The 9,313-nt window shown below is 43.6% G+C and overlaps 1 protein-coding gene across 1 annotated transcript; it reads left to right on the top strand.

Moving 5' to 3' along the window:
* The first annotated feature begins 2,448 nt into the window (after positions 1-2,448).
* STBD1 (starch binding domain 1) lies at positions 2,449-4,084 on the top strand. The gene is made up of 2 exons (XM_057429965.1): positions 2,449-2,701; positions 2,824-4,084. The coding sequence occupies exons 1-2, from the start codon at positions 2,476-2,478 to the stop codon at positions 3,603-3,605; spliced, it is 1,008 nt and encodes a 335-aa protein (XP_057285948.1). The 5' UTR covers positions 2,449-2,475; the 3' UTR covers positions 3,606-4,084.
* The last annotated feature ends 5,229 nt before the right edge of the window (positions 4,085-9,313 follow it).

Genomic DNA, 9,313 nt, shown 5'->3' with positions numbered 1-9,313 from the left:
GTATGTTACCTAAGGTAAACCTGTGTGTTTGCTTCAGAAGAGGAACCTCAGCAAACTGTGAGCTCTTAGGCCATGACTGTTCTGTACAGTATCTCTGCTTCTAACATTCAATGAGTGATCAGTGACTCAGGAATTTCAGCCTTAGTGTTCTCCAAGAACCTTGTTCTAAAAAAAAAAAAAGGAACAGAAAATAAATTACAGACATCCTAAGAGGAGTTCCAAAGCACAAATGCACTGCTATCTGGAAAGGATATCACTGTTTCAACCATGACAGAGCAATCTAAAACTAGTTATACCATATACATATAGTATATATATACTAGTTATGCAGTCAAATGCATTTCTAGTAACAACAGTTACTCTCTGAGCACTCAAAGTAATCTGTGTGCTTTGCTTTAGTTTCTTCTGGAGATAATGGGTGAAAAACAGTCTGGCAACAGAAGAGAGTTGTATGAACATGGAAGATGAATAGAACGGAGGAGACCTTTGCTCTTTCCTTGCCCATTAAAGCAGCACCCTGCCTTTCATCACGTGCATTTTTGTGTCTTCCAAAATAAACTGTTCCTTAAGGATTTCTGTAATAGTCACTTCTAAGCTGTGTCAATTTGGTATCTCTTCCTTCCTAAGCTGTTTTCTCAAATATATCTAAGAAAAGAAACGTGGTTAGCAGCTCCAAACACTACCTCTTCATCTGTGCTGAGGGGTGGCAGAAAGATGCTCTTTTAGTCTCATAACATAATAGTTAAGGATTTTTATCTGCTGTGCTTCAGGGAAATTACTAGGAGGTTTAACTTGCAGTACACACATACTGCCTCACAAACAGCAGGTGCCCTAACTAATAATCCCAGCTGAGCAAGGTGGTGTACAATGGGACTGTCTCTGCTTTGAAGGCTAGAAAAAAGAAATGTAAGGAAACTGGGAAAATATCATCTACTATGCAAAGAGCTTCAGTAGTTAGCACAACTCATTACAGTCAAGTGTCTGTTTTAAGTAGCAAGGCTAAACTGGCCTTGAAGCATCAGCAGTGGCAAAAGAGTGCACCCAAACCCACATTCCCTGAGAAAGTGCCCAGGCAGGTCCTGGCTTCTCAGTTTTTTTTTCTTTCACTGTATTATTGAGCAGAAGATCTGAGCAGTGCATGCTTAGCACATGCCTGAACACATCCAGACATTAAAGTACCAAAGTAAATATTTTACTTTACACAAGCTCAGCACTTTGCTGGAGGAATGCTTCAGAGAAGATGTCTTAGCTGCTGTGCTAAGCAAAGAAAGGGAAAATATGTAGATCATGAACTCTGTGCATTGGCACAGGCCACCATATTCCATACCAGCCAGTGAACTTCGCTGTGAAGGCTGCACACTTGTGCTTCTATAAATTCAAATGACATTTACTGTCCTGTTAAGCTGAGGTAGCACTGCTCCAAATGACACGGAAAGATTAAGAAGTTCACACACTGGAAATAGACTTTTCTAATGAGATAGCTGATAAAATCTCATCAGTGGGCTTTAGAAATCAAGTAATGACAACTCCTTTGTTCAGAGAAAGAGAATGGGTTTCAGAAAGGCAGCAGTCAGATTGCACGGAACTGCCTCCCTCTGGGGTTAATCTTTGGTGTTAATAATGTATACCCATAAACATTTTTACACTTTGTCACTCTAGAACTACCAAAACATGAAGTCATAAATTGCATTTACTAAATTTCTTGCATTCATAGTGAGACTTATCTGTATAACCTCTTAGTTTTGAAATACAATTTGACATCATTGCTTAAAGAGGAAACGTGAGTAGTACAACAAAGGCAAATTAAAAGAAACATCAATTATCCTCTGCACTAATGGACTCTGAAGTCTTGGTAGCCCAAAAAAGCTTCCTGAGCAGAAGGAGACAGAAGAGCAGGACAGTGTTAAGAAATCCAATTGTAGTCTTTAGATGCAGAAGTGACAAAATTAGTAGTGAATTCAATCTCACTTCCTTAGGGATACCAGAAAAAAAAAATGGATTTTCATCAGGTCAGGCATTAAAAGTACAAAGCAAATCAGTTACCCCAGCTACAGTGTGTAAATCTAAGGTCACCAGTACTGCTAGAATTAAGCTCCATAAACTTCTGCAGCACCTATAGCAGAAATAGGGAAGAACCTCACTCATCCAGTCCTTAACTTCTGTGTGTCCTCTGCCCTCATTTTTGCATTATATTTGGCTACCTTGTGTGGACTGCCTAACTACAGACAGGAGGAAAAAAAAGGGAGATTATAAAAAAGGGAGCAGGGAAGAAGAAGCCTTTCAACTTTTCTCACCTAACTTTTGCCTTTTTTATCCTGACCTGCCTTTTCCCTCCCTCCCCCCCCCCCCCCCCCCCCCCCCAACCCGTCCGACAAGAGCCGCCTCCCGCCTCAGGGCCGGCTCCTCCCCGGGGCCGGTACCCGGCTTAAAGCGGCGCCGGGTGGGCAGTGGCGGCCCCACTGCAAGCACCCGGCCATGGCCCGTGACCGCGGCCCGCCCGTCCTGCGGCAGCCCGCCGCTCCTCCGCGCTTCCCCGCGGCCGCGTTACCCGCCGAGGCCCGTGGCTGGGGCTGGCTGTGGCCAGGGCTGTGGCCGGCGCTGGTGGTGGGGCTGCTGGCCGCCCTCGTCGCCTGGTTCTGGTACGGCGGAGGTGATGGGCGAGGCGAGGAGGTGGCCGGTGAGACAGCGGCGGCGGCCACAGGTACTACGCAGGGGGACGGCTGGGAGCCGGGGTGTGCCGGTCTGCCCAAGAGCAAGTGAGGACTTGGTTTGCTGCTGTAAAGCTTAACTGCACTGCTAAAACCATTCCTGTTCTGTTTCTAGAGGATCTTACAGAGGCCAAGGCTGCTGCCCTGACCAGCACTCAGAAGCCAGGAGAGGGTCAGGTGACTGGGCCAAGAGAAGAGCTTAACCATGTTGAAGGTGGTGGAGTTTCCAGTGAACCTCTGGAGACGGAGCAACTGCTGCTGAAGCAGGGTGCCACTGGCTCCAGGGAGCATCCAGCTGATACCCATGGAAGCCAGGCCGGTGAACCAAGACCCCAGATGGGACAGGCAAGTGATGGATGGAGTGTGATGAACTCGGCAGGAGCCCCTGATGGTGTTTGTAAGGACAGAAGTGAGGAACAGCAAGGTCAGGAGAGTAGGGACTTGGACCATGAAGACTGGGAAGTCGTTTCCCCTCATCTGGCCTGGGGGGAGGCTGGCAAGAATGGTAGAATGGAAGACGCAGACAGCAAGGAATGGGAACAAGGAGACTGCCCCGATGGGGATTTGAGAGCCAAGCGAGTTGCAGCTGTGCCCCCCATGTTTCAAAACATCCACGTGACTTTCCGTGTGCACTACATCACCCACTCGGCTGGTCAGCTCATTGGTGTTACTGGTGACCACGAGTGTCTTGGCCAGTGGCACAGCTATGTTCCCCTCAAGCATGACAAGGATGACTTCTGGTCTGAATCTGTTAGTTTGCCAGTAGACACCAGAGTTGAGTGGAAATTTATCTTGGTGGAGAATGGGAAGGTGAGACGCTGGGAAGAATGTGGTAACAGAACCCTGGTGACTGAACATGAGGATAGAGTTGTTCATCAGTGGTGGGGACACCATTAATGGGATTTTGGAAGCTGCTTATCTAATGGCAGACCTGCTTAGATTAATCATAGAACCCCTAAACTTTCACCCTGTCTGCAGTAGAAGACCTTCTCAAGTGCAGAGCTCTGTAAATCCTGTCTCAAACCTGGTTCAACTGCATGAGCAGCAGATCTCTGCCACCCCCTTTAGGAAATGGTTTGGCAACCTGAAAAATGAACCTCAAGTGTGTTCTGAAGATGTGCAAGGTAGGCTACAAAGGCATGAGCAGTGTTCCAAGCAGCTGCCTGGCTAGGTAAATCTGGCCCCTGGACTGGAGCTGGTGTTGCTTTGCGTAGGGCTATGGGATGAATGCATCTCTGCACCAACTGCTTACGGCTTTTGAGGCATACTAGGAAGTGTGGTTACCTACACTGTAATAGGAACTTGGGTGTTTTAACTTATGTAATGTATTAAGTAAACAATAAATGCTTTAAGACTGATGGTCTATTACAACTTGACCAGTGAACTGACTCAATTTATTAACTGTGATAGAAGTGAGTTACTTGACCTGAAATCTTAGTGCTAAAGAATTCCTGAAGAGTGGCTGGAGTAACAAAGGTTTAAGCCTAGAGTACCTTAGTCTCTACTCCCTACTTTCCAGGAAGCACTTCTTCTCAGATGCCAGGCATGTGAGTCCCTTTTAGTCAGATTATCCTGCTGGGAGAAGAGCAAAGGTCAGGAAGGACTGTCCTTGGCTTAATGTATTACTTTGTCAGGGTGGGAGCAGGCTTTTAAAAAAACTGGCCTGTGCTGATGGGTAGGGAATAGGATTGTTTCTGAAATAAGAGATGGCATATTCTGCATACCTAGAACAATACCACAGTATTGTTAGCAACTACTTAGCTTAAATTCATAAGGTTTGTTTTTTTTCCCAAGGTAAGGCTTTTCAACACAAATTTATTTTAAGTTGTGGCCTTTTAGTATGACAGATAATGTAAAATATTTCCAGCTTCTATCAGGTGATATTTTTATAGGGCAGAAAGCTGCTTGTTCTTTGTATTTTTTGTTACAAACGTATGCTGCCATTTAAGCAAGCTTTTCTTTCTATAATGAGGAACCTAGGTCTAGCTTGCACTCCACTTCTTTGGAGTGAACTTGGTCTGAAGAACATAGTTCTGTAGGATTTCTGGAAATGCATAAATTAGTATGCTGGTTTGGAACATTTAATTCAAAAGCACGTTGCTGATCCAATTGTCTCCGCTAAGTCTTTCCTGCCTTGCATGGTGGAGCAGTCAGAACACCTGAAATGGAAAGGGTTTTGGTGGTGGACTGGAAGATGAGCTTCAGCAGCTTACCTCCTGCATCTAATGGTTAATGGGCACCCAATTGGTGGGATAATACCAGAGAAGAACAGTTGTCTGGAATGCTGTTACTGGGACTTCAGCACCAGCTATTTCATTGAACATATCCACTGTGAGCAGGCTAGGCTGCCTGCACACACAGGTATAGTCACAAAATCATATAATAGTTAGGGTTGGAAAGGACCTTAAGATGATCTAGTTCCACCTCAAGCTGAAGAAAATCTGGATCAGGCATTGAAGGGAGGGTGAGAGGGAAAGAGACCAAGGCAAGTGAACAACTGCACTGACAAGTTGGGAGTTTTTGTGCTGTCATGTAAAACAAAACTCCCAGCTGTTGCTACATGACAGAGCAAGTTGTTCTGTAGCTCAGTTAGTCTGCTGAAGTAACTTCTGCTCTTTGGTTGCCTTGAGCAACATGAAGATTTGGGAGAATAAATCTTTCCTTCAAGGGGTCTTTTATAGAAGAGAACAGGTTAGGAATTGTGGGTGGGAGCTGACCTCAAGACTGACTGTAAGCTTTCTGTTAACTGTTTCTCCAGGATGAGAAGTACTGCAGGTCTGAGAGGAAGGTGGTATCATTTCTGTCCACTAACTCAAAAGGGAGAGGACAGAGCTGACAATTCAGTAGGTGGTTGATGTTGTTTCAGTGGTCTTAAACATATCAGCATGTGCATGTACTGGCCCTCAACTCTCTCAACTAATAGGGCACTTAAGTTACTTTATACACTTGAAAGGAAAATAGGACATAGTTAGCACACCCTGGATTAAAAAATAAATATTAAGATGAGGCTTATTTTTAGGGACTACTGTTTCACTGTAAGAAATATTTGCACTGTTTAATTATGACTCTGCTTACTGTTTATAAACAGAAAGCTCTTAAATCCTATCCATATGCACCACCAGAGAGCACAGAGAATGTCTATGTGGGTTTCAGTCAGTAACTTACAGCTGTAACTGAACACATAAAATTGTGCTTGACCTAATGCCTATAATGGCAATTGCCTTTTTTTATAACAATAAATTTAAATGAACAATATATTTAAGATTAATAGAATCACAGACTGGTTTGGGTTGGAAAGGACCTTAAAATAATCTAATTCGAACCCCCCTGGCCATAGGTAGGGATGCCTCACAGTAGACCATATCAGCTAAGGCTCTGTTCAGCCTGACTTTGAACACTGCCAGGAATGGAGCATTCACAACTTCCTTGGGCAACCCATTCCAGTGCCTCACCACCCTTACAGTAAAGAACTTTTACATCTAACCTGAACTTCCCCTGTTTAAGTTAGATCGCATTGCCCCTTGTCCTATCACTACAGTCCCTCTACAGCATCCTTGTAGCCCCCCTTCAGATACAGGAAAGCTGCTATAAGGTCTCCACACAGCTTCTTTTCTCCAGGCTGAACAGCCCCAACTTTCTCAGAGGTACAGCTGAAATAGTTGTAATAGAAGATGACTTTTCAAAGCAAAATGTTCTTTCAAGCTGTTCGCATTTCCTTTTCCCATTAGCACAAGCTGTTCAAATAGTGATATACTGTTAACTTTATAGGCATTTGTCCAGCAGCCGTGGCCATTTGAGTGTGTTTATACATACATTGGAGGCTTGTTGGAGGAGATTAACTGTGGTATTAGATTTTCACAGCTGAACCCAGGACAACTAGAAAGCCACTTAACCTGCACTAGAATAGATTCTCTAATGCAATGATGAACATGCTTCAAACAGACTAACCCTGAAAGGTCTTCCAAACTGAGAACGTTTTTTTTTTTTTTCAATTAAACACCCTGCACTTTGATCCCACAGACAAGGCATGATTGCATCACCTTGCTGAATGGTTGAGCAACGTTTCTGCAAAGACCTGCACTGTGCTTTTGCTCTAACCTCTGAATTATGCCATTCACATCACTGCTGGCCCTGCAGGGTCAATGCTATAAAAAGTAAACTTTTTTTTGTATTATTGGAGGAGTTAATTAGTATTTTCTCTAAGTGTACAGAGCTGATTCCTCATTGTTGGAGAATCTGTTCACTTAAGTATGAAGTTAGATTTAAATCAAGTTGCCTTGCTGAATAAAAATGATTCTGCTAGATGGGGCTGCTATCTGGCTAATCCTATTTCCTGGCTGTGAGACTAGTGAAGCTACAAGTGAGAAACAAGTTCTTGTTGACATTCCTATGTGGATGTAACAGCCTAGCAGCCAGTGGCTCAGGATATCAAAGATCAAATAATAAACTGTCTCTCTCACAGTCTGGCAAAGCCAGAAACTCTGTAAGCAAGGAGTTACCTTTTAAGTTCACCTGCTCCTATTGCTGATAATAAACTTCTGACAAATTGGACATTTGATTACTGCTAGGTAAAATGCAATCTGGTCCTACTTATGAAGTAGTTTGGTGTACAAATGCTAAATGCTGTATGTGGATGACAAGCTTGAGCTGATGACCTGAGTCTGCAGCTACTGGGCATAAACCAATTTCAAGTCACACACAGAAATCTTGTAATGCAGTTTGTTTGCTTCCTATTCGTTTTGCAGGTGCCTCTGCAAAAACCATTTCCACCCCACATTCTCTCTGAGAGTTAGACTTACTGTTCGGAGACTCTCACATGATCCGTTCAAAAATATTAGCCTGATACTAGGTTTTCTCCCTAGGGGGGTGGTTGCCATCTGTGGTGTCCTGCTGTGGTCAAGATTTGCCTAATGGTCTTCCTGTGTCATCCGCCTGTATGGCATGAAATAACAAAGTGCTATTTGTGCTGCTATTCAAGCACGGGATGGCTAGAGCTGCTCTACGGCCCCTGAGTTTCTGACCCTCTTGCCTCCCCAGGCCTGGTGCTGGTGGCAGGGAGGAAGCCCAGACATGTTCTCAACTTCACTGGATTACACCACAAGGATGTTAAGCTGCTTTTTCGCTTGACAGATCTCCCTTCTCTCTGGCTATTTGTACTGATCCACCTGCTCCTTTCTGTTCTCACAGAGCTGCAGTCTTTTGGAACTCTTTTTAGCCTAGCTCCTTAAACACAAACGAGAGTGCACTTTTCATTGACCTTTTCCAACCTGCAGGACTACAGGGTGAATGTATGTTCCCATCCTCTATACCTCACTCTTATGAAAACTTTGGTAGACCTGTCAAATATGTATAGTAAGTCCAAATTGTAATACACAAGCCAACTATAAAATGATCCTTTCATTTTCAATGCAATCAGTTCCTAGGAAAGGAGAGGTAACTTAATTAACATTTTCACTAAGTTTGCAATAGTGTTGCAAAAAATGACAGAATCAATGAATAGAAAATAAAGCAAATTATCTGAATTAAAACAAAATACTGCTGACAATGACTGAGGATAGCTTAGGACCAACTCGCTGATCTCTTCTACTGGCACAAGAAGACAAGAAAAAACATCAGAGATTTGATCCACTCTGAATACAGTTCCGTAGCTTTAAAGTCAACAAACCCAAGCTTGTATCTGCATGGCTTGTGCTCATGAAGCTACATTTGCTGATCCATAGCTACAGAACATTTGGTTTGGACAAAATCACTGGGTAAGCCCCTTGAATTCAAGCATGGCATTCCATGCTGCCTCAAACTCAAGGCAATAACTGCTTTTCAGAAAGCAGATAATGAGGAAAAACATTAATGCTAGTGACGCTGTGCCACTGGCACCTCCTGCTGACCCTGTGGATGATTTGTTGGGGTACAGATTTATCACAGGACATCTTGCACCTTGCTTTGTTAGTACTGTATGTAGAAAGGACTCTCCTGCTACCTGGTCAGCAGCTTCTGTGACCAACTTCTCAGAAAGCCTTGCTGGGGTCTGAAGTGGCAGTACTATTAATCTGCTCCTCACAACCAGTCCCCAGACAAAAATTCAATGGCAAATCCTGGAAAAGCAATCAGTTTGGGTTCTTGTTCAAAGTTCTTCCTCCCCTGCCTATTTTTAAACAACTATTTTGTTCCCTGAGATACCGTCGAACACTAATGAGGCTTTAAACATCAATCCGATACTTAGCGATCCTGTTCATCTTCTTACTTTGGAATTGTTTTTAGCATTGGTTAGTCTTTTAAGTGCAGTAAGTCATTTGCCCACTGCTGCAAAATCCTCAAATGTCAAACACATAGCAGGCTTTAAATCAATTCACATACGCCATGTGCTCTCAACATGCCCTCCTGTTTATTACTAATCTCACACTAGGAATGGCCTTTGAATACATTATTCTTAGGCACTCATATTAAGGGAAGGTTGTCTGTGTCGGTGAGTGAAGAGCATTTTGCAGACCAACGGAAAGTAATATGCCCACTATTTTAGCAAACTTCTTAATACGGGTGGTGGAGCATGGTATATAAGTCATACTAGGCTGTTATTAAAATAAATAAGTCAGTATAGGTTCAAAGTG

Source organism: Pezoporus wallicus, unplaced genomic scaffold, assembly GCF_028554395.1.
Source record: "Pezoporus wallicus isolate ANWC-B61680 ecotype Strahan unplaced genomic scaffold, APGP_CSIRO_Pwel_v1 contig_7351, whole genome shotgun sequence".
Lineage (NCBI taxonomy): Eukaryota > Metazoa > Chordata > Aves > Psittaciformes > Psittacidae > Pezoporus > Pezoporus wallicus.
The sequence above is the reverse complement of the archived record's forward strand: the minus strand, read 5'-3'. Positions and strand labels throughout refer to the sequence as shown.